A 25,860-nucleotide genomic window follows, 5' to 3' on the forward strand; every position below is an offset into this window, starting at 1 on the left:
AGAAATGTATGTGAAATTTGTGCAAATATAATTGAAATTTTCCTCACTTTTAATTTTGAAAACTGAAAGTGCAGGACTGTTGAACTAATAGTATGTTTGATAGACACAGGCTAACTGATGAGACACAGAGCCTGCTTGGATATGTATGAAAAACAAACCACATATAGTTTTGTATGTTTTTTGAACAATCCTCTCTACTACTTCTTAAGTCTAATACTATCAAATCCTTTAATTTTTCAATTTAATCCCACTGCCTGATTCTCAAATACTTCAGGACTTGCTTTAAAATCATACTGATGATTAAGTCTGTGGCTTTTATTTCTTCACCATCCCACTCCTCCTTTCACCCCTACAGGGTGACACTTCTAAAGCTTTTAGTGATCAGCTGCTCAGTAAACATTTTATTTAGATCCTGAAGTGTTACCAACTGCGAGTACTGTCATGTCACATTTGTGTAGTGGCGTCAGAGCAACATACTTCATTTTATCCCTTTTGTTGTCCTACAGCCTTCATTAGTCATTGGTGTTATTTTGTTCAATGAGGAGATGGAATATGAGCCTCGTAGTATTACTATGGTAAAAAAAATCATGGGTTTGGTTTTTTGCTTTGTTCGGTTTTGGTTTTTTGTTTGTTTGTTTGGTGTTTTTTTTGGTGTTGTGGGTTCTTTTGGTTTCTTTTACTGGCTGATATGCTAACCTGGAGCAGTTCTCTGCCAGATGCCCTTATTTTATGGCTACTGCATTTTTGGGGGGGAAATGTTGACCTAACAGTTAAAGACAACACGTGTTGTTGCAGAGCTGTTTGAAACATCCGTAACGGTAAGTTTTATTATCATCCCATCTCAATCTTTGTGCGCTTTCTTCAAGGAAAACACTCATTTCAATTAGCAATCTTAGAGCAACTTCCTTCCATGGATTAAACCTGTGCTGCTCTGACAGGGGAAGAGCTTGCTCTGATTTTGATCAGCAACAGGTCTAGCTTGCAGGGTTTTGTTTTCTTATTCTTATTCTTGAGTGTGAATATTGTTAAAATACAGTGTCTGTGCTGTGAAGAGTTGTGGTAGCTGCTGGTGTATGTAAGTAAAGCTGATGGGCTGCTGCCCTTAAGAGGAAGGAGCCACGGCCACCATTAGGGCTGATGATACACTCAGAGCACAAGCCCTCTAGCCTACTTCTTTTATTTTTATTATTATTTATTTTAAAGCACAGCCACAATGTACTCTGTCCTAGTTTTAGGATCAAGCAACATGTGAATAAAAAAATTAGTCATACAGGGAGACAGTGAGAAGAATGCACCATTACTTTAAAAAATGTAGCTAAAGATATAAACTGTGGCTGGATGTCTAAGTGATATGGAATTATTTCAGTGTGTTCATGCTTTATTAAGAACTAAAAAAAGCCCAGTTTAACTCAAGAATTTCTACTCTGCTGCCAACAGCATGAGGGGGAAAAAATACAAACATACCACACATTTTCTCCATTGCTATGTGTATGTTTTATCTTTTTGTTACAACAGAACAAAAAGTTAAAGCAGGCACAAGAATTGAAGAGATCTGGCTCTCATTAAAGCTGGTCTTGAGCTCAGTGGTCTGAGCACAGGCGTAGTGCTGCCAGTTAACAGCCACATGTTCAAAGTCGATTCTGCCCTAAACCTGTCTGAGGCGGCTCGGTTTCAGGCAGCGGGCTGTATGGGTCATTCGGAGGGGAATCGAGTCCCGTCAGAAGAAAACAATTACTAAAAATCACAACCTACATCCAGACTTCTGGTGTTGCGCCACTGGCAATGCATTACTTCGGGAAACTACTGAAAAATAGGAAATATGGCCACATAGAAAGTGTTCCACGATTCGTCTATGAAGTAGAGTTTATGTAATTTGCTTAGTTAAACAGGTAGAAAACTTAGACCGCTGAGGTAACTGTAGTTGTGCTGTTAAGCTCGACAAGAGGGCATTAAAAGCTATTGGTCATTAAAAGCTGTTTGTCATCAAAGACCAACGCAACCGAGCCCTCTGTCAGTGTAAACTACCCAGGATACAGGCAGTCAGGAATAGCTGCTGCAGTATTACTGGGGCATCACTAGCAACATGCTTCTCACTTATCAGGACTAAAATGTAAAAACCATTTTTGAATGCGACAAAGTCAAATAGACAATTGCTTGGACTCCTAAAAGCTATTAAGGGAACCTTCTGGAGGCGCTTGAGTGAGAGAGGCTGTTTGTCTTTCACACTTGATGAGCCAATGTGAAGAACTTTCCTGGTGTAAATGGCTTAAAAGGTGGGAAGGCTTGAAAAATCACCATCAATGCTGTCTGCTGGCTGGTTTGCAAATAGAGTCCCAGTGCAGAGACCATTCCATTTGGTGGTGTTAACAAACTGAATTGAACTGCCTCAAAGATCAATGGACAGAGTCAGGACATTCTGCTGCAGAGAAGGGAGCAGCTGGGCTGGAGAGGGGTGTGGATGGCCCTGCAGAAGTGGTCATCTCGGTGTGCAGCTGCTAAAGGAATGAGAGGGTCTGTGGTGGCGGCACACACCTCAGTCCCGCTTGCTGAAGACAGCAGCAACAAGGTTGGCTTTCCATGACTTCAAAAAGACAAAAAAGTGAGGCCATCTCTAGCAGTTGCTGCCTCTGTCCCCCACCTGCTTTGCCACACCTCAGGGGGACCGGGATGCTCAGAAGGGGTCTCCTCATTCAGCCGGTCAACAGCTCTTGGGTAGCTCTGGGGTGTGTTTGGACGATATCTAAGGTAGGAAGACCGCTGCTGCACAGCTCCCATGTCAGTTATCTTCCCTTTCCAATAAGCAAACTCCTCTGTGTTTGGTTCCTTACTCAAAACACCTGCCAGGCAATGCAGAGTTAGGAGTGCATGGGTGTGAGCATGGGGGAAATGAAAAGAACAGACTGCACACAAGAGCAAACTGAACAAGTGAACAACATGCAAGAGGATAAGAAGCAGATGGCCACCAGGGCTCTCTTTCACTGGCACAGTTTATTTCAGTGCTTTGACACAGATGTCAAGAGAAGTGCAGGGTTCAGTGGTGAGGCTTCTTCTGGATTCTGGATTAAATATATGTGGAAGCCACTAATCGAGTAGTTATTTCACAACGAGGAGAAGGTGTGACAAAACCTTTCCTGTTTACTTGTACCACTACAGCACTAATAAAGCTCAGTGTCATGGTTACCAGTCCATCTTTCTAAAGGTGTCTAAGCAGTGATTCTGGGCTGAAGTCTTCTGGGATAATACTCAAAAGACAGATTCTGTGCTGTTTGAGGGTAAGGCTTTCAACTTCTGGTACTGCAAGCCAGGGCACTGACATTAACCTCCAGGTGTAAGGGTTAAAATACCAGTCCTATCCTTGTACTTTGAAGGGAGAATAGAGCAAATGAGGTTTTTTTCAGGCTGCTGTAGATTCATTAATGCCAAGAATCTGGGTTCAACAGGTTTTAGATCTACCGAGGTTCTCAGCTTGATGGGACTTCAAAATAATCTACTCCTTATTAATAAGTCCCGGTCTTCTAAATTCAGTGATTTAGGAATATAAACCTTATTGACTTCATCATCAGGATGGGATTAATATTCATTAACCCTCAATGAGGCTCCTACACCTGACCCTTTCTGCAGTTTTGAAAATTTCTCTTGGAGTATTGCTGTTTAATTTGATACATCAAAATGTGTTTTGTGTTCATAACTTAATGGCTTCCATTTAACAAACGTCCAGTCTTTGCTGCTATTAGATCAGAACACAGTGTGCTCTCTTGTGACACGAACTGTCCAAGACCACTAATGAGGTGAGGAATAAAGCCTGAATTAGGTTAGAATCTGGAAGCTGCAAATCCCCTACCTGTTGATTTTTTCTTCAGACAAATATCCTTCCCACAAAGGACTGAAATCAGACATAAAAATATGTTCTGTAGACATGTACTTTGCTAAAGTTTCCTTTTGTAAGTAAAAGATCCCTTTTATGTTTTCTGCAAATCATGCTGAATAAAAAAGGTAATTTCCTTTGCAACTACAAAAATAATTTCCAGTGGCATTTTGCAAGCATTCACCTAACTAAGATGTTCTTTATCTTTCATCCTTTTAAAATGTCAAGTAGATAAAAGTCTTCTAAATAGCATTCTTTCCTATTTCGATTAATTTTGCATGGTGTTTTCCCAGAAGCATTGATACTTACATAAACCTGAGTTCTGATTCTCTTCTGACTAAGACTTCCCGAAGTCTCTGGATTTTTGCCATCTCAAGCTCAATTTCCTCAGGCATCATCGTTGTTTCAGCCATTGAAATGATGTCAAGTTGATCTGTGTGTGAAAGCAGAGAAAACAAATTAAGCTAGTCAAGCAGTCTTAATGGGGGTTTTTTAGGAATGCAAATTTAATCAGAGAGCTACCTGACTATGAGGTAATTAATGCAAGTAGCAAAGAGTATTCTAGCCGAATGCTACGTTGACTGGTTTCTCTGTTGTTTTGCTTATTACTTTCAATGTAACCATTTTGAGGGGAAAGAATCCTCCAGCCAAAGTGACATTCATTTTGTTAGTCAGAATCTATCATACCTCTAAGGAATCCCCAGCCTGGACATAACTAAAGCTACTGTTCCTTAATTGATACTGCTACAACCTTTGAAAGAATAGCCATAAATCACTATAAAATTCACTCAATGCAATTAGTTGCAGCTTGGAAGAGTTCTATCTTGGCATAAGTGCAGGCAATGCAAAGTGATGAAGGTTTCCCATCTTTGTAGAACTCTTCACGCCATTCCACCAGCTCAGCTCGACCAACAGACCCCATCGAGAGGAGCCAAGGATGTGACTGAAATGATGTAGGGCTAATCCTTAAGGGGGCGTTGAGATCACTGGAGGAGACAAACAGCACTTTGTAGTAATTACTTGGCAACTCGTAAGGCCAGGGTCCTTCCACGATGATTTCTCTAACTGATATATTACCTTTTCTACTCTGTAGATTAACAGGGCTGTGGACTGTGTTCATCGAAGGTGGAAGGAAGTGAACTGTAGTAGGTGGATTTGGGAAGGAGCAACTTGGCCTCTGGAAAACATTATTCCACGGGCTCACCATACTCAGCCTTCATTTTGAACAAGAATTTACAGACTAAAGAATAGAGCGCCTGCATGTTTTGGTACCCAAATGGAGACATATTCCTGAAAGCAGGCCTGCTTCAGCTGTCCTGGCTTTGAAAAGTAAAATGGATAGGTCAAAATGTACTCAGCATGATTATGCAGAAAGCAGGAGACAAAAAGCATCAGAATAAAGCTGTTCAATTAATTATGAGATGAATTCCAAAGTCCCTCATGACAGACTAAGCACAAACAGCTGAGAAGAATTTTTGACAGAAACTTGGAGTAGGAATGAAACTACAAAATCTCAACAAACACCGAGCCCCTGCATGAGCTTAGTTCACAAAGACATGTTCTCCCAAAAAGGAAGCAAAGAAATTCTGTAGGATAGAAATATATTTTCTTTATACATAAAAACATCTGTGTATATATGTATGTTTTAAAGTTATCCTACTAGTATTGTCTGCAAGTTCTGGCTTCACTTCATAATGAAGAAATTGGGCAAATAAATATGAAAAGCACTATTTTTTTTCTAGATAACAGAATCTTGAGGAAAGAAGTGACACAGGAGAGAAGACCTGTTTCTCAGTAGTTGTTTTTAAAACTCAAAATGCAAAACTGGTTGGTAAAGCAAGGCCATCTTGTGTGTCTGAACACACAACTGCTGCTGGAAGATGGATTTGCCTATTAGAAATTGTTTGTTGGGGTATATTGAGTTGAGGTTTAGCCTGGATGTCCTAGGAAGCGTCGATCCAGCTCTGCCATCAGCACAAAGCATGAGTCTTTTGAAATCCTGGCCACTAACTCAGGTGTTGAAATAGAACCTAAAAACCTTGGGAACTCTGTTTGCAGAAGGTTGAACCCCACGGAAAACGCCTCAGGGACTGTGCCCAGCTCTGGCCGTTCCTCCCTCACACCTCACCCGGGTCTGTGCGAATGAGGAACCGCAGCAAAGCCTGAACTCGGCAGCAGAGCACCTGACCTGCTGTGCGATCACTAAACGGATGGGCACAATTCGAGGTCAACATTCACTACCTGTTTCTCAGACAGCAATCCAAAGAAGCTAGAACAAGGATTCTCTAAGTATACTTTTGCTTCTTGTTGCTCTTTGGGGTTGCGGAGTTATTTTTAACTGCTTGCAGCATTATTTGCTTTGGTGCAAATTTATTTTCCAAAAATATTAAGCAGGAGATGATAGGAAGTTACTCTGATGCTACCATGAATTAAAGCAAATAATACTGGTAATTAGAAAGATAAGTCACAGATATATTACACATACACACATTTTTTTAAATTAGTTCTCAAGAGCTCAGAAAACAGAAATAAAAAAAGCAGCACCTATCTTATTTCCACTCTGCAACTCTAGCTATAAATGCCCCAGTGTTACCGCTCGCATCAGATCAACTATTATACTGTGATCTCAATAATTCTGGAGGGGAATCATGAACAAGTCTTACACCCTGACTATGTGCTTAGAGCCAACACCAGGATTAGCGCGACGAGCAGTAGTCTAGCCTGACCTCTTGCAGAACAGTCACAGATTCTCCTTCACATCCCACTCAGTGTGTGCTTAAACCAGAGAAAATACTTTTTGAAAGCTATCCAAAATTAGGCAATGTTTTCAAAAGAATCTCAAAAATGTAAGCCAGGCACAAGTCTGAAAGTGGAGGGAAGTAAATATAGAAACCTAAAGATATTAGTTTGCAACTTGTCTGCAAACTTAGAGATGTAGTTATAATAATACAGAGATACAAGGAGTGGTTTAGTTTCTCTTCATAGCAGTATATGTGCTGTGAACCTACTGCACGGTCATTAATTCTCATGGAGATCTCAAACTGGAAGGAGGATTGGCAAGAGCTGGATTAAGGGAACTTTGAGAGGAAAAACCAGAGCAGACAGTTGAAATGGGAAGAAACTGGCGGGTGAGGACAGAGAACTGGGCATGGAGACGCTGGTGTGGGGAGAGATTAGGAGCCAGCTCTAGAGGGGTAGGCATGGTCTTCCAAGGAGAAGGGACAGAAGTCAGCCCATGCTTTATGTGTGTTCCGCTGTGCACTATTAAGGAACAATATCATTTTTTGCATCAAATCTCCAGCTTTTGTAAACCTCCCTTCCTAACAGGTAAGCTCCTGTAACAGCTGCCAATTCCCTTCTATAGGTGAGTCCATAGGTCTCATAAACACAACAGAGCTGCAGTATACCACACACTTCAGCTCTCTCTGAAGAACGTGCATGTTTAAGGCAGGCTTTGTGGGAAAAGGCACAACTAGAACACCAAATTTCCCAGAAAACTTGAAAGAGTAGAGCACAGGTGTGAGGACACTGGAAATACAAGCCCCTAAAGAGGCCATGGGTCAGGATTCCCACTTCACACCTTCACCATCACGATCCTCACCAATCACCAACCTGTTTGTGTCTGAATTTCTGTTTTCATGTTGTGGAGAACTGTTTGGCCAACCTGGCAGCAGCTACGCTGAAGGATAATTCATTATGTTTCATAAAATGGTTTGAACTCCTGGGATGTAAACCACTTGGGAAAGAACGTGTTAATATTATTAAGCCTTGGAGTAAAGTTCTAGCTCTGTGCCAGCAATGGATGACACGTTTAGTGCTTTGAGACGTGATTCTGAACAGCTTCACACAGAAATCTCTTACCTTTTCCTAAAAGAAAGAAGAACCATTTCATTTTATCTAAAGCAGGCATTCATTAGACAACTGTTTTTTGGCATATATTGTTATTAAGCCCTGTTGCTGGTAAGGAGCCAGAATTCACAAAGCAAAAGTAGAGACAACACTGAAATTAGTCACAGCCGGTGACAGGATAAAACTATTTTGTCTGCTCTGTAATCTCCAGGATAATTTTCAGTGACAAAGAAACAAGTAAAATATTATTACTCTGTGCACAAAAAGATACTAGCATGAAAATAATTACTATATAGAAATAAAATTATCAAATTATTATAGATAAGGAGAGGGACTGAAAATGTAAACCCGAAGCTATTTATGCATGGTTTTGCTTCAATTTAAATGCGGATTGGTATAGTTAAACTGGATATTAACTTAATGATCACATTTCATCCTCTCTGCCCGCCAGAAATGGAACATTAGCCACCCGTGATGAAAATCAAAAACAACTAAAAAAAGCCTATTAAGACAATAAGTGCAAAGAAAACTTTAAAAGAAGCCTGAAGTGTTCCAAGCAGAAATGATAGAATGCATTATACCTGGTGTCAATAGTTTCAGACAAATCGGTAAGGGATGCTGTAAGGAAACTGTAATTATCAGCGGAAGTCCTGCTACTGTCACTTGATGTGAGCATGTTGTACACTGAGAAACCTATTGTGATCTCCAACCATTAGCTGGTTTAATTCTAATGTGGGGGTTTTGTTATCATAATCTCTAAAAGACAGAGGCGTGGAGAAGGTGAGGAGGTGAGGACCTTGTTTATCCTTTTTCTTGCTTGTCGATCTGTTGCTATTGGAAAGAATCAGTCACTTGAAGATTCATCTCATTTAGCAACAGGAGAGCTCCAGCACAGGTGAGGGTAATGGCCCAGCTACTCTGCCATTTTTTTCATCTTTGACACATATGAACCATCTTAAATGAGAGTCTGTTGAACCCATGCCTCTGAGAGCTCTTTAAAGGACTGCAGTACAAACCAGCTGCATGGCGTCTCCGATGCAGACACCGCTCAGCAACAAACCTGCCTGCTCCGCCCACTCACTCACGGTGCTTCAGCTGAAAATTAGTTTAAGTCATTGTTGTCCCGGACTGGATTTAAACTAAGCAACTTGAGGCCTATTCCCACTCTCTTAAATTGGCCAATAATAAGATAATCTGTGTTGAAATACTGTCAAGGGCTAAGTTTTGTTCCAAATCTGTGTCAGCACTTTCGGGGATTTCTCAAGAATTGCGTGAAATTCTCAAACGATCCTTATTCACTGAAGTATATTAAATGCTAACAGAGCACAGTGCAGCAAGGGCACTCATTGCTGTTTCAGGTACCAAAGTCAAGACTTTGGAAGCCACTATTAGTTGATGAGCCAAAGCAGAAGTGAGCAGGAGGCACAGGTTAGAAACGGATGAACCAGATGGTGCAACTCGAGAACAGCACATTTGGTAGAAAATGAAAATAGCTTCATAATGCAGAAAAACAAATTGTTATAGTACAAAATATTCCAGATAAAAAATGTTCATGTGGAAAGATAATTCCTGTAGTTTGTCACTAGCTCGGCACCTGGAGGCGTGAATGACTGGTCTTGTAGCCAGGCCTTTTACTGCACCTTTTACTGTTGCCTCAAATGTCTTCAGAGGCTCCGAGGTGTTTTTTTCTCTTTGATTTAACCCATCTGGAGCAGGATGCAGCAGCCAATAGCTAACCTGTGCAGAAATAAACCTACATCTAATTGCTTATTCCTAATCTAGCCTGCTGCAGCATTCTACTATGGTGAATCTTAACAATGATTACATTTGGCATGTGTGTGGAATGGTATTTATTCAATGTTTTATGCTGGAATTACCATATAAATATAGCTAATAGTTAAACACAATGCAAACAGCTGCAGTATGTTTTGTTCCTGCCTTTCCTAACAGGCAGGCAACAGTGTGCAATTTAAAATGGGCAGAGCAGGGGAAAGGGTGGCACAGGGTGGTACCAGTGTGGAGGTGACCCGCCTGCCCTGGCGCTGGGCACATCCCACCGCTCCTGCTGCTCCGAGTGCCTGGGCTCAGGCCTGGGTTGGGCACGGTGCAGGTCTCTGGCCTCAAGAAGCCTCAGCAGAGGCTCCCCCTCCTTCCTCTCTCCTTTCACGCAGAAGCAGATTTCAAGGTGAGACTCTGGCCTTGGTCCTTGATCCCCCCACCCCTGGGGACTGGGGGACTTTCCACTTGACCTTGGACCTGCCTTGTACTAGGGATATGCCTGAAGATCTGGACTGTGGCTGACTCTGCTTGTTGTCACCAGACCTGCTCTGCTTTCCTTGCTCAGGTACCGCTGAGGACTCTGACCCTGCTCCTTGCCTACCCCTTCAGAGCTGCCAGCCCTTCTTGTACACCTAGTTATTAATGGCAACACCCCTCATGACTGCAGTGAACCTTGGACAAACTCCCTTGACTGGGCTTTCACTTTCTTACTTTCAATGATTTCTGGATAAATTTCAAAGGAATACGCATATATAGACTGTGGGAACTGGTGCCGGATCACTGCATACCTGTTTCAAACAGCAGTACATGGGCATATTGCTTTATTTTAGAAAATGTTGTATCCTCCTCTTCTCCCCCAAGGCAATCTCTTCCCTCTGCTTGCCAATGGGCCCTCCCGTTCCATCTCCTGCACTGGGAACAGACTGGTGATGACAGCCGGTTTGGTTGAATCATGCTGCTGGTTTTAAGCCTCAGTAACCAGCTAATCAGCTACACTGAGGCTAGAGGAGCACACATACCTGATGAGTTTTAACACTGGGAAAAAAGTAATCTCTAAAGACAATAGCAGTGTGCAGAGGCCATTACTGGAGGAGCAAAAAGCTCATGTTCTACTCTCCTTCAGTGTGCTGAAGTTCTCAGAATCACGTTGCTTCCACTGCCATCAATAGCACTGAATACTGGAGACGGCACAGCTGAATTTCCCTTCTAGCAGGAAGCTGAAATTTTCTTCTTCTCTTACTGTGCCTATTACAGCTTTTAAATCCCTATTAATACTTCTCCATAAATTAAGCAACACAGTTATTTATTTTGGAATCACTGGTGTGTAGAGCCATGAAATTCACTCTGAGCTCACGCAAACTGAGCTTGTATCCTTCACAGGTGGGTAGATGTGCTTTGGCCCTGCAAGTAACAGTGGCCAGAAACTTCCTGACAAAACTGAGTGTGCCAGGAAATGCCATAGAAATGGCATTCGGAGTATTTGGAAGATAAAATCTTGGATTCAGTTGGTTTACTATGAAGTCAGAAGGAATGCCTCTGTGAAAGAGCCTGGTTTCTTATCAGTGCATCAGGATTCAGAGCTGCCTTGCAGTTCTGGAGATATTAAATTCTCCATAAAACCCTGGAAGCAGAAGTTTCAATGGCAGTGCAGCTCCCTGGTGCACAGGGCGCAAACTTGGAGCCCTTAAATACTGGCTTAAACTAGGCGTCAAAGCTTCCAATATTTTAGGCAGACACCAGGGCACCTAGAAATCCCAAAGCAGGTTTTCCACGTGCTCCATGTCTCAGGGTTAAGTTCTGGGTTGGTCCACTCCCCTTACAGCTTGGCTTTGCTACTGCCTGCGGTGAAATCTGGCAGCTCTAGGGAACCTCTTTGGCAGGAAGGAGCCAGAGATGGATATTGAAAGCTGATTAAATGCCAGGATCTTGGGGAATATCAGAGTCACCAAATAGCCTTGCTTCTGAACAGTCATTTGGGGAAGGAGAAAATTATGATGGCGGGGACGGGGGGGTGTGCTTTCTGACCCATGGGGAATTGTGATGCATCTACGCTTCCAGTAAAACCGAAATACAAAGTACTGGCCAAAGTACTCTGTTCTGTGCTGTGTAAAGATCATTTATGTTCTGAGATAAACTGCTAGACTAGAGCAAGCCCTTCACATCTGCGGTTTACTCAGCAGCTCCTCAGTCAAGAGATCAGAAATTCATGTCTGTAGAGAGACACTGTGGTACAACCTGTAGAGAAAAATTACTTTTCTCCCACACAATCAAAATGAATTATCATGCATTTAAACTTGCCATTTGTGGGAGGAGAGGAAATCTTGCTTTCACAGTAAGGGACAGAATCCCTGCGAAAAGCACTGTTGTAGCATCAGCTGCAGGGAAAATATTTTTATCTTGCAACTGGAGAGAAAAGAAATACTTTCTCCTATCCTTTAGGATGACAGCTGCTTTTGCACACCTTGCTTATGGAAATACATTCATCTTTTTAGTAATCCAAACGAAAATCTGATTGCAGGACATACTAACAGCATTAGTAAGGGCTAGGAAAGGCACAAGCAACCTAAAAAGACCTATTTATCATACAGCAAATACACCAACTTTGGAAGGTTTTGTTTCAAATTTTGCTGAACTGATTTGTTGAATTAATCAGCCTTTGGAACAAGTCATATATGGATACTATGGTTATTTCTTTTGCTCAAGCCTTGTTTAGTATTCAACACTGAACAGCAAGGATAATGTTTCTGTAATATATGAAATTACTTCTTTCTAATAATAATAAGCTACCATGGCTTATAATGACTATGTGCAGTTTTATGCACAGCTTGTATCTGTTGTAACTTACATGTACTTTTTGCCATCCTTAAATAGTCAGATCAGCATTCACTAAGCACAATGTAAATAGCTTCAACATGATCAAACAAAACCGGAGTTGTCTTTTATGCAGAGATCTCTGCAGTAAGCCCTACAACATACAGACTCTGGAGGAGAAAAAGCAGCTGGGTTGAGGGACGGAAAGTGTGGATTTGTCTTGAGGAGATGATGAGTTCCGCAGGTCCCTTCTCCTCATCCAGAGCTCACTGAAGTCAACAGGAGTCTTTCACTTCAGCCTTTTTTCCCTTTCCTTTTTCTTTTTTTGATTTTTGGCGTGTGTCATATATAACTTGCCCTTCCAGGCGTGCAGCTATTTTTGCCTTTGAAGGAAAAGCATACGTTTGGAAGATCGCACTTGGCTTTTCAGGAATCTGTGGAAATCTCTTTATATTCTCTCCAACTGACTCACAGCCTGCCGTATTCTGTGGAGCAGGGCTGTGATATGCCAGTCTTTGCTTAATGCTGAGGGAAAAAAGAATGCCAGAAAAAAGCAAAATACTAACACAGGACTGACATTCAAAATTTTCTTGAATTCAAGAGAATTTGAATGAGTCTTTGAACCACCACATGGTAACAAAAATCCCCTGTTGCTAAAAACCACCAGAGATCATTCTGTTTGCCATATCATTTCTTTCCAAGGTATATTAAATCATCTGATATGACTGGAGACGGCTCTGTTCAGACAAGCAGCTGCGGTCTGAGTGCAAAAGCACAATTATAATATTGGGATGTAATTTGTCCAGCTCATGAATACTTTTTTTTAAATTATCACAGTTCTATTTACAGGCTAGACATATTACAACTTGAGTTTCCACTGCAAAAGTGTCTCGCTCACACTCTACCATATGACCCAATTTTAAAATTAGATAAGCAGGGAATATAAAAGCACTGTGTGCAATTACCCACTGCACTGCCAGAATTACTGCCCTGTCTGTTCCGTATCTAAGAACCTCTTGTTATAAAAAGATCCTTTTAGTTGCTCATCCTGTACTTTCTTGTTCTTATATTCAAGCTTTGACCTTTGATTTTTCATTATTTACCTTCACAAAAAGCCTGTTGGTAGCAGTCTATTCTTTTCCATTCCAGGTTCCTATACACTGGGATTTGTCTTGAAACGCCAGATTCACCATGTTCAATATTAACTCCTTCCTCTAACTCTCCAAGTCCTTCTGTTTTCTGTGGTAGCGCATTCGCAGCATTGCACACGACGACTCCCCTCGCGTCTGATGGAAGAAAGTATCTGTACCTGCCCAGTGCCCCACTGAGATACTTCACTGCTTTGCACCTTTTCTGCTGTAATTCTCCAGATGGAGTGATATTGCACTGACAACAGGCTGCTTTAAAAACTGAACCTGAAAGAGATCCTGCTGTGAGTTTTCTAATTCAACGACATATTCCCAAGCAGAAATAGACATTCAGGCAGTAAAAGTGATTGCTAATTAAAGACGGTCTTCAGTACTTTGCTAACTAGAAGGTTTACAATTAAATGATGGTTCCAACTTTCTAATTTAGGGACCATTTTCTGCCATTGTTTCCTATTTAAAGATATATATCAGCACAAGTCCATAATGATAAGATCTATAAAGATCTTGACTCTCAAAAAAAAAAACCCATCAATTAAATTGTCTTGTTTGTTATCCTGAGAAATTTATAAGCAGTAATTATTCTTGGCTTTGTCTTTTGTCAATTTATGACAGTTCCAATTTCCTAAGTGGGTAATTATGCAACCCTTTAATCTTACACTTCCCCCGGGAAAAAGATCTTTCTAGTCTTAAGAAACTGCTCTGTGCATAGGAGACTTCATTTTGATTGTAACGATATCCTGAAAAAGCAGCTCATCTCTCAACAGTTGATCATCCTTTTTTGGTCACGAAGATCCTGTGAATCTGCACCAGGCTGAAGTTTTTGTAGAATGTGATACAAAGGACTTAATGGTGATATTTAGACTTAATGCATCTTAAAATCTATACTACCATCCTGTATTCGGATGATAAATTCCATTTGTTTTATCTTGCACTTAAGCTTTTCAGATTTCAGCATTCTCTTGACTTTTGATGCTGTCAGAATTGTGGTACTCACTGACTTGCGAAGATGGCGCTTTTGGTTAACTAAGAGGAAAGGATCATGGTCAGGGGAAAGGATTGTTTATGTTAAATGATAATGGCTGATGTAAAATTAAGTAGAGGTAAAGAATAAGCTTAGACTGGGAACTAGTAACCATCCAAAGCAATAACATTCTGAAGCAGTCTTTCAAGTAGGATATTAGAGGAGAGGAACAAAAGGTGGCTTAAACTAAGATCAGAACATACAGATCTTTAAAGGGTCTGGCCTCACTTTCTGGGGAAAAAAATCAGCCAGGTCCTGTGAATAAGCTCAGGCATTGCATGATGGTCTGTGATTGCAGGAGACTGGACTCAGGAAGCAGAAAAGATTAATTTGACCAGTATCTGGGGCTTTACTTCTTCAGGTAGGGTTTAGCTTTCTGAGGTCTGGTGTCCTCTGCAGCCAGCCATTGCCGCACAAAGCTTCCAGACTCCTTCTCCGTGTACAAAGTCATAAGGATCCATCCTGTCCAATTAAACCACCACTTCAAGGTAGGGCACCGTCTCTGCTTCTGTATTCTCCCATCTGGATCTATGCGTGTTTGCTTATGCAAGGAACGAGCTTGGTACAATAGGACAATTGGCTACCTAATTATCTGCCACTAGAATAATTTCTAGCTGTAAATCTATATATGATTTGGTGCTGGTTTATAGGACTATCATTATGATTTACGTGTAGGGTTTTTCTACTACTCAGAGTTCCACTAGCTTTCTGTAGTTTTATATCATGTCTTTGATCTGTGACTCACAACAGGCTGCGACACTTCCCTAAAGAGTCCATTTTAGAGGGAGAGGGAGAACTTTTCCTCGGCAATTCCCCCTTTGGCAGCAGTTCAAAAGCTCATACAAACCATATTTACAGATCAGGAAACAGATTTGCTGCACTCACAGCAATAAATGCCTAAGGAGGCAGAACTTAATATTGAACAAAATGCTTCTTCGAGAATATAAGATAAATATAACTTCTATGAAAGTCTTCCCATAAACAATAAAAGAAGCCCCAGGACTTTTTTTTTTTAATGTGATTGAAATTTTTAGAAAGTGCTTCTGACATAAATAAATTCAGGGTATGCAGAAGTATGTCCACTAACACAAATTGCCCTAATGACACTCACAGATTGGGTCTTGAAAACCCTTCAGGGCTTTGACACTCCAATTACAGGGCTCAACCTCGCTCCTTTGAAGCTGATTCCAAGGCTGTCTAGGCAATTTGCATGCCCAAGCCAATTTCCATTACAGTCAATGATAACAAGGTTGCACACATCTCTTCAGCCTCTTAGAGGACAAATGCATAAAAATGAGGAAAACAGAATAATGAAAACAGCAAAGGGAGTTTGGAATTAATGTATTTTTATAAAATCCTTTTTAAACTCAAGTCGTATTGAATCAAGAAACCCCAGAGACATAATTTGTGGATTCACATGCCATTCTCCACTCAGCTGAAACCGAATCCTCTGTTTTAATATAGACTGCATCTCTGAGTTGAGACAGTTTTCAAATACCCAAATTCTAAATGGGGCAGGTTTAACTTTTCTTGTTTCTTCTGGTGGCTGTGACAAGGTCACTGCAGCTCACACCTTCAGACACAGGCTGCTCTGCAAGGACTGCTCAGTAGCCAGCTCAGTATCATCTCAGTACAGTTCCTATCTCACATCAGACGTAAAAATCTAGCAGAACAGAGTGTCTTCACAGGCATCGCAGATATACTAATAGAGTGGAAAAAGGACTTGCTCACAGACGGAAATTTTTCAGAGCAATTACAGCACACGGGAAGGGCATCGTCATGATTGGTGTGACCATTTCAGACTTCAGCTCCAGCATCCCCAGTGCCTGAAAGGAGCCACAAACTCTCCAAGACCAGAACAGTCCATGTGCAAAACAGCCTGTGGTGTAGAAGGAAGGATTAAGTGGGTTTGAGTGTCATTTGAACAAAAGCTGTCCATATAATTAGGTCTGCAGAGAATTATGACAGACTTAGGAGTACTGTAATTGAATTGTGCAAGAACGTCTTCCAGACTTCCTACTGTTATTTCCAATTTTAAATAAATTCTAGGTTGGGTACTGGTGCCACATTCCTTGTTGCCAGATGCTGTGACAACAGAATTTTTCACACATTTCGCTAGTGACTTTAGGTGAGGTGTGAAAGCAATTTCCCCCAGACCACGTTACATGTCACTCTGAAACTAAGCAACCTACTTTCCCTTGATGGAACTGAAATAGCGGAGTGGCATTTTTCCACCTCTTTCTAGATGTACCACCGTGTATCTCATATCACTGATTCTCCTACTGACCTAAGCTGATGAAAGAGTGCCCTAATATCCCAGCAGGTTTAAAACCAGAAGCTTCTCCTAATATTCTGTTCTTCTGCTTTCTCTCTGTTCTCTTTCCCCCTGCACATAGATAAGTAAATAAATATATCTCTGCAGATGACACGAATTAGCTGATCTTGCACTACATTGTTTTAGCACTCAAGTAAGCGCTGCTTGCAGAAAACGCAGCAATTTAGCTCGTTTGTTTGTGAATAACAACTCATTACTGTTCCTGTCCAGCCTGCCTGAGCCTGCCACAGGTTTGTGAGGGCTGGCAGGTGGCTCTGGAGCAGAGCTTGGGTTTTGCTGAGCTGGGGAACAGGGCCGGCAGCCTAGGGGCTCCCCAGCTGTGCCCTCTGCTTCCGCTGGGCTCAGGGACAAAGGGACAAAGGAAGGGCTGTGCCAGGGGAACCTGCCTGTTTCAGGGAAGACAGAGGCCTCTAATTTGCTGTGCTTTATCCATAAGCAGCTTAGACCCAAGATTTGAGCAGCTTTGGGATGGAAAGGGAGCTGCTCACTTTCTTGAACAAACAGCTGTCTCTTACCACAGTCTTGGCTATATCACATACCACAGCCTTAGAGAAGATGGTCTTATATATATACCCAGCCTGGAAATATGTCCCATTTAAAATGCTACTCAGATAAATTCTCAGTACTGAGGTAACAAGTGACCTCATCCCCTCACTCCAGGAAATGAAAGATTATTCTCCTTGTTTTGCAAAAATCAATGTGTGTGATATAAATACTTGGTTAGAGGTGTCTTATATGAGATACCAGCTTTCTTATGAGGGAGGTTTTCAAAAAATTAATAGATTTTCTTTTTTTCGTCTGAGCCCAGAATCTGATCTCAGTAAATCTGCACATTACAAAGCTTCAGGTCTAGATCTTTGAAAACACACACAAACACACACACACAAACACACACACACATTGCTGGGAAGTAGCCACCACAGAACCAACAGACCAGACTCTTGTGTTCCTTAAGTGGAAATTCCCTATATGAATTACACATCAGCTCAAAAAGAGCTAGAAACAGGTATGTAATTCCATAAAGTACTGGGATGCCACCAGCAAGAAATCTGTTAAAAAATGAATTAAGCTAAATTGCTTCATTTTTAATTCCTCTTTCCCCTCAGGTAATCTTTCCTATTCAATTCTTTGGCTTTACAATGATATTTTCCTATTTCATTAGGTGTTTATATCTTCCCAGTTGCTATATGAAAACTTCTTGCAACCAGCAAAGAAAATAATATTGACTTTATTCAGGAAGTGTTATCAGATAGACTGAACAGACAAAACACTATAACCTGTAAGATCATTGTTCAGTTATGTTGCTATTAGCAGAGTAGTAATAGATCTTACAGAAGTATGATTTAAGTAAATTCTACAGGAATAAGTAATGAATTTACCTTTTGTTTGCAATTTTAAGTTCTGTTTACAAATTCTCATTTTTAATGGGAATTTTTTTGTACCAAAAGAGGATGCATTTAATTATTTCCTTAGAAGTCACTATGCAAAGTTAATCACCTCCTGGATTAAGTGAACCTTTGGTGATGAGTCTCATTTTACTGACCTTCCTTCTGCATTTATTATCTCTGACCCCATTTGTGTTGGTGCAGACTGGGGTATAAACTAATACTCAAGTATTGTTGTAAACAGGTCATGCTATTCTATTTGCATCTGTTTGCACCATTTTCAGCTCGTTTGCAATATCGATTCATTTAGAAAGATCCACATCTCCCACTGCCCACCTCCTGGGCTGCCTGGTTGTTTCTCTGCCCCACCAGCAAACCCGTCTGCTAATACCCTGATTTTGCCCACCGAACTGGCATTGCTATCCAGTCTTCCTGGAGAGCGTTCAGCAAGCTTGCCTTGCTGTTTGGAGAAAAGTATTAAAAGTATTAAAACTGTTGCCAGCATACTGAGAGACTAATGAGATCATCTGTTCTAACAGATAAGGAATGGTTTCTAGCTGGGCTGTTTTGCCTTTCTACAGCTCCAGAATCAGGAAGTCTGGGGAAATTATTAAAAGGATATTCTATGAGAACAGCTCCTGTTTCCTGCTCCTTGTATGTTTTCCTCCTGTGAAGGGCAGTGGATGGCCTCCTTATAAACATGCAAATTATTGGATTTCTAAGTAACTTCTCCCTTATGCAGAGTGAATGAAAACACGCTACAAGGACAATGTTTGATTTGGTGTAAATACCTATAAATGCGGAGGACTCACAGGAGACAGTTTTTTCTTGCTTGCAATAGTGGTGTAACACCTTCCCAGCATGAAAATAGTTACATGACTCTGCTGTGACTCACCACATAATTTTAAAACAATGAAATTAAGTGCTATGATTTTCTTCTCTGTAAGAAATTATTACCAGGGTATTCTATATCAAAACTATTTTACATAACAGGTAAAGTTTCATAACAATTACTGAGGAAAAAACTCACATCAACAATTATGAAATCACTGCAACAAAATAAAACAAGGAAAATGCTTGAAAAAATGCTTTGACTGGCTGAGATTCCTGTTGGAAGAGCTCTCATACATGCGCTTTATTTTTGATCGGGAATTATCCTGCAATTTAAGCATCCTTGCATTATACCTTTGCTATACAGACACAACTTGGATTACACAAGCTTTAGATGCATTAGCTGTGGTCCGTCCAGTCCTCAAATCACTGCAGTTCTGCATATGCAAACCCTAGAGCAGGAGCGCAGTGGTTTGAGTCATAGTTGTGGGGTTTTTTCTCTTTGAATGAACATACTTAAGAGATGAGGCAAAGAAAGCTGCAGTAAAGAGAGAAGGAATCAAGGAGAGTGGATGAATTAAGCTCAGTCATTCATTGTAGCACACCATGTCTGTAAACCAAATACAAGAACTGAACGTAGTGGAAAAATGTTACTGGAGCCAGTACAAGAGCTCTGACACCTGTCTTTATCAGAACCTCATAGCAGTAGATGGAAATAATTCCATTAAATTTAGCCAGGCCTTGAAATAGGCCTTAATATTCCTCTCCTCCCCCAGTTATCATCCTATAATAGTACCACTATTAGTTACATCTCTTTTCAATACTTAGTTCACTTTAGGAATACAGAACTAAACAGGACCAGGTACCTCAGTGCTTCTCACACCACACGCACCAGCCCCTTTGTCCTGTCTCGTGACCTCCACTGCCCCAGAGACAGAGAAAAAACATCCCCAAATCACACTGCATTAGTTACCTATTCCTAGAGCTCTCATTTGTGAGAACAGGGGTTATCTCTTCTAGTATCTCTCTGATTATCTTAAAGCTAGTGCAAAAGAGCAGCAGTTGCTAGCACCTAAAGTACCAGCTCTTGGTTTCTGGTCTTTAATGCCTCCACACCAGGGGCTGTAGGACTGACTGCTTCAAATAATATATTATTTTTCAAAATAAATCTGTGTGAGATGATAACTTGCTTCGCATTCAAATAAGTCACGATGCTGACAATATAATTACTTTTTTTTTGCATATCCTTTTCACCTTTTCCCATCATGTTATGAATTGAAAATACAACCTTATGCACTTTAAACAGGAGTTTGTCCTTCAGAGGATCAGGAGAATATGCAGCTATACGCAGCCTGGTGGGAAAGTTTGCATGGTATATATGATCTAACAGCTATTCCTATGGGAAAATGGACCCCAAATGAGACACAAAAAATGAGGAAAAATTGCTTTTGAATGTCTGACCCCAAAATCCTCACAATCAGTTTTATTCAGGAGCATCAATTGATGAAAAGCAGCATATGTTACAAGTGAAGTAATAGTAAATCAGCCACTCGCATTTCTAAATTTCGCATCTTTACAATACTGTCCTTTGAAACCATCACACATCAGAAACCTCGTTTCTTTCTGCCTTTCTCTCCCTGCTCTGTGATGTGATTCTCTGATAACAGTTTTCTAACAGTGCTCTAAACATCTTCCCATCAGCTGGTAGATACTTGTAGGCAGCCTTAAAACCACTGGATAAAAATTATAGACATACAAGTCCAATCCAGTAAAGGCCAAAGTGATCCCGGTATGGAGAATCACTTCAGACAGTAAAGAAACTGGTTCACATAACAGAATCCCACTCCAGCAAGTAATTAAAGACTGAGAAGATGCTCCTCAGAGGCCAAGAAAAAGGGAGTTTCACATTTCATAGGAGGAAAGACCATCCAGTGGATGGATGTTGCCATTCCTCAGGCCGTGGGCTCACAATGCATTCCCCACTGGGCACTGGGGAATCATACTGGGATCTTGTTCTCCAACGTATGGGGCACCCGGTGCTTCCCAGCAAAAGCTGTGCCCTTCTCTAAAGATTAAATTGCCAGGGTCAGTAGAGCCAAAATCTGCTTGTTCTTTCTCAGTGGACACTCGGGTGGAACAGCACAGGGCTCCATCTTTCAACTCACACAAAATAATGACAGTTGGCAAATTTGTTTTGCACTTGCCTTATATCTGTGGATATGGAGTCACTCTCTAGAAACCTCTGTTTTCACCAGGTTAATTGCTTTTGCATGCTTATTTGATTCAGTTTTCCTTAAATAAGCTAATAATTTCTTCCTCACAACTGGCATTGTGCTGATGGGAGGCTGAGCTGACTGCGTCCCCAGAGGTCTCAGAAGTGAGGAAGCGCAGGCAGTTTGGCAGACTCTTTATCTATATCACCGAGACAAACAGCTACCTGGCTGTCACCTTCTCTTTGTATGAGAGAAGGAAGAAATTTAGTAATCGCAGGACGTTTCACACCTTACGGAGGCAGAGACAAATGGATCTTCATTTTACTGCCTTTCGAAACTCCATGGCTGTGCCCTTCATTATCACATCCCACAGACTGTCGGTGCTACAGACAAGCATCAGCCCAAAGGAAAATGCCTCTGTCTCAGAGTCTGCCAAACCGCAGCAAGTTCAGTGCCCTCGCAGGCACAGCGCCCAGAGGAACCCGTACGGGAACCCACGGTGGAAGATGAGTGGCGAGAAAATACAGACTGGACAAGGAGAGCAGGGGCACAAAAGCATAATGGAATTTCTATGCCTTCTTCTCCTGTGAAACAGGACAGTTTGAGGAACAGCCACTTGCCGTAGGGGCTCCACATATTAGCTAATGATTCACTGCTCAGAGACAAGAAGATTAAAATGGCATCACCCCTGCCAGTGCAAACAGTTCCCCAGCAAGCGCACGCTCAGCACTGCTCGCCAGGGCTCTGCAGGACATCAAGGACATGCCCTGTGAGAAGTGAGGGCAGAGCCCAAACAGGCAGGAGCACCACAGATCCCCAGGGGAATCCTCGTGGAACTGACACACCCCGAGACCCCCCACCCGAGTTTTCTATAGAGAATGAAGGTGAACACGGCTCCAGGAGACAAACACACAGAGCCCAGCTTCGCTTTGATTGAAATCGGGGAGGAAACTTCCACTGATGGCAATGAAATCACAACTGTGTTTTGTGTTTTAACTAAGAAAGTGTCAGTCGGGCTTCTCTGTCACTTCCCACGGAGGTCAGGTCACTGTCTTGCTCATTTGGCTTCAATGCCATTATTCTAAAACGGACTTTGGCCTCATGTACTGAAAGAACATTAGTGGTAGAACTGACTGTTGATTCCTTTTCTGATTTTGGAGTTCTTCTCTCCAAGAGAACAAAACCATTAAGCCACTTCATACCGAGAATCTTCTGTTCCGATTTTATCAGTATGTAAAAAACCAAATGTGTCTGTACAAAATCCCTTAGATCTCTAATCAATAAGGGTTTGAGGAGGGGAATGGCTCAGGGCAATAAAAAGATCCTTAAACACTGCTGATGTTCTTACAATAAAAAATTACCTCTTGCATTTGGAATTGTTTGCAATCATTAGGCTTGTGCAATAAGCCACTCGTCTCACTGAAAGTCATTTATCCTCATTAAATGACAAATTCTCTTAAAATTATTTTCTCAAATATTTTGCCCTTTACGAGCTGACAAAACGTTAATAATTAATGATTCATTGCTGATCCTGAAGGGCAACTAACATAATTATCCAAGGGTGCTCATGCTGATTCCTCACAGTTTGCCCTCCAAGCATACATTTTTCATCTTTGAATTTTGAATGCATTTTTACTATACCTTCTATGTCAGACAGCAGAATATGTTTCATGGAAATAAATCAATGTTATTTACTTATTGAGACTCCGGAACTATTTTACTACCTAAGACTTCTATGAAAATGGAACAAATTCAGCTACAGAGGAAAAGCACTTTGGGATTCAGGATTACAGAGTGCCGAGTTCCAACCTTTTTTTGTGCTCAGTAAACTACAAGAAAACTATAAACTCCATGGATGACACATGGTACTTTGCAGTGCATGCCCAGTCCTGAATGTAAGTTTCTAATCCTGTTTTATAATGCACCCTCGAGAAAAAAAACACACGGACATTCTCACAAGTGGTTACTCTGATGAAAAAATGCTACGCAATGAAGGGATCAATTATCAAACATAGTAAAAAAAAATTACGCAGAGTCGATGATCCCACAGGCTACCAGCAGTGGGGATGATTTGTGCAGTTCAAAGTATCCTACTTTCCAGGTCTAATGCATTTTTTCTGTAAAAGATCTTTAAAGGAAATCAGAAAATTCATAAGCAACAGTCTCAAATGTGACACTTCAGCCTCATCTGTAATTTCTGCAACAATTATTGGTTGGCACTGGCTTAAACATAAGCACTGCGTTACGCATTATGTGATCGTTTCCTGTGTGGTAGGCACAGTTGGGCACAGAGATTCTGGAACCCATTAACCCGCTGCCTAACTAACTGAATATGATGAAATAAGCTTTCCCATGTGTCAGCCCAGGATCCCTGGGAATGGTACCATCCTTCTGCTGTTGGAACAAACCAGAGCAATCTCAGAACTTGACCAAATGACCCCTCTGGTGCTGTTCTGGCGGGCACCATCTCCCAGCACTTCGCCTGCACATAACCTGTGATACAACATTCACGGCAGGAAGGGCGAGCAGGTAAAGCTGCTCACGAAGGCTTCGTGCTGCTACCGAGGCTCGTGTTGGGGATCTCCAGCATCCTCTTCAGCGCTGGCCTGTAATAGAGCGCCTTTGCCCAAACCTCAACTTCATACACTGAATCACACCAAAAAATATCCAGTTTTCTGGCATTTCTGCTTCTCTATACTGACTGAAGCTGACTCATTCACCAGAAATTTTGAATTTAGTTCCACACCTCATACAAACTGAAAGAGGAAGGAAAAGAAGAACAGCAGAAATGTATCATCTGAGAAGTGCAACATTCAGAAGGAGGATGGAAAACTGCTTTGTCTCTCTGTGGCTATTTCCCCAGTGTGGCACGCAGGGATTTAATCAGGGCATTAGGAGTCCCTACTGGCAGCAAGACAGATGAATCTAAATGAAGCTGTGCGGTCGGTAATGAGGACTGACCAAAATGCTTGAGTGCTCTGCTTCAGAGCAAGCTCCCCAAGACCGTATTGTAAAGATCATTCACTGAGAAGCCTGTAACCACATTGCTATTATACAAGCCTGACTGTGGTTTAACATGCATGCACTAGAAAATGCAGCAGTTGTTCTGTACATGGCAAACCATCATTTTTTATGTTCTCTACTCCTTGGAAAGTCTCTCCTGTGTGCAAAGATGAAGGCTTCAGTGTCTTGTTAAAGAGACACCTTTAAACAATCTGCTTCATGTTTTGCACGCAAATCCACTGGAGATCATTACACCCTCAGGTTGTTGGGCATCAGATCCTCAGCTGCTGTGAACCAGACTAACTCCATTGATCACCTGGCTGAGGGAGGCCGTTGTAGAGCAGAAATGTGTATGATGCTACAGTTCATTGCTATGTAGTAACTCACCTTTGGTTATAGCCAATACCCAGCAATGCTTTCTGTACCATGTAGAGAGAATTTAGCACTAGCTCCCTTTCCATTTAACCAATTAAACAGAAACTACCCAACTTCCATGACATTCTTTCTGTAATGGACATAAACAGGATGGACATTCTGTTGTGACAACACCCACGTCAAAAGGCCCTGACCAGAAACAGCACTCGGTCATGCAGTGTTGTACAGATACACGAGTTCCACCCTCTGATTTAAGACACAACGAATCACCAGAGTAAAAAGGGCAGATGCATATTGCAGCATGAGGCTTCTGCTTTTGTTAATACTATTACTTAGCATTTCATATTTAAAACAATATGCAAATACCAAAGGCGAGCTGTTGACATTAGTAAAAAAGGGGATGATGCTTTTTCAGCTTGTTCCCAGACCTTCTGGAGACTGCTGTCATTATGCCAAGCAATTTAGGACCTATGCTGTAAAGGAACTTTAAAGCAAATAGTAAAATCTATTTATTTTTAATCAAAGCAAAAGTGTGACCAGAAGTCAATGTTAGTATTAAAATAGGAAAGACATGCAGGGATCATCTAAAACAGCTACCATAAATAGGATTTTCTACATTATTTTAACAAAGTTGGAGTCTATAAACAAACAGATCAATTATTAAAATAGCGAAGTCTTAACATAATAACTTTCTGCTTTTCAAAGAACAGACAATGGCATCGAGATAACTTCCTATTCTAGATCTAAATTGTTATACACAGAGAAATGTTCTCATTAAGCAGAATCTGGTGTGTAAAAGGGCAGCTTGGCAGCAGTGCCAGGGTGCAGACACCTGGGCACTTGGCTCTAGTCCTGCCAACAGCCCATTCTTGTCCCTGGTCAAGCTGTGATTTGGGTGGAAGCTCAATGCCGAGCACAGATTTTTGAGCAGATCGGGTCTCCCACTCAGCCCCCTGCCAAACACATGATCTTTTGCCCAAAGCGTGCAAGACACAATCCTTCTGTCACCTCAAGCTACCAGTTATTATTTTAAGTGCTACACTGCACTCAGTTCCTGAGTCTGGAACAAACCCCGTGGTATTTATCAGAATAAGAAAAGGATACATCTGTATCACACCAGAGAACCTGCGAAACTGTTGCATATGTCTGAGTCAACCAACTCAGTCAACAGTGATCACAGTCTTCAATTCCATTTTAGAAAGCGTGGAGTTACTCAGTCCTGAACCCCTGCCAGGCACTGCAACA

At 41.4% G+C, this 25,860-nt stretch overlaps 1 protein-coding gene across 2 annotated transcripts in view; it reads right to left on the reverse strand.

The window, feature by feature from the left end:
• The window catches only part of BMERB1 (bMERB domain containing 1), a 48,758-nt gene that overhangs the window by 21,445 nt on the left and 1,453 nt on the right, over positions 1 to 25,860 (reverse strand). For both annotated transcript variants that reach the window (XM_065030507.1, XM_065030509.1), the window contains exon 2: positions 4,175 to 4,298. In XM_065030507.1, coding sequence (XP_064886579.1) covers positions 4,175 to 4,298 — 124 coding nt within the window. The remainder of the gene's footprint in view (positions 1 to 4,174; positions 4,299 to 25,860) is intronic.

Source organism: Columba livia, chromosome 15, assembly GCF_036013475.1.
Source record: "Columba livia isolate bColLiv1 breed racing homer chromosome 15, bColLiv1.pat.W.v2, whole genome shotgun sequence".
Classification (NCBI taxonomy): Eukaryota; Metazoa; Chordata; class Aves; order Columbiformes; family Columbidae; genus Columba; species Columba livia.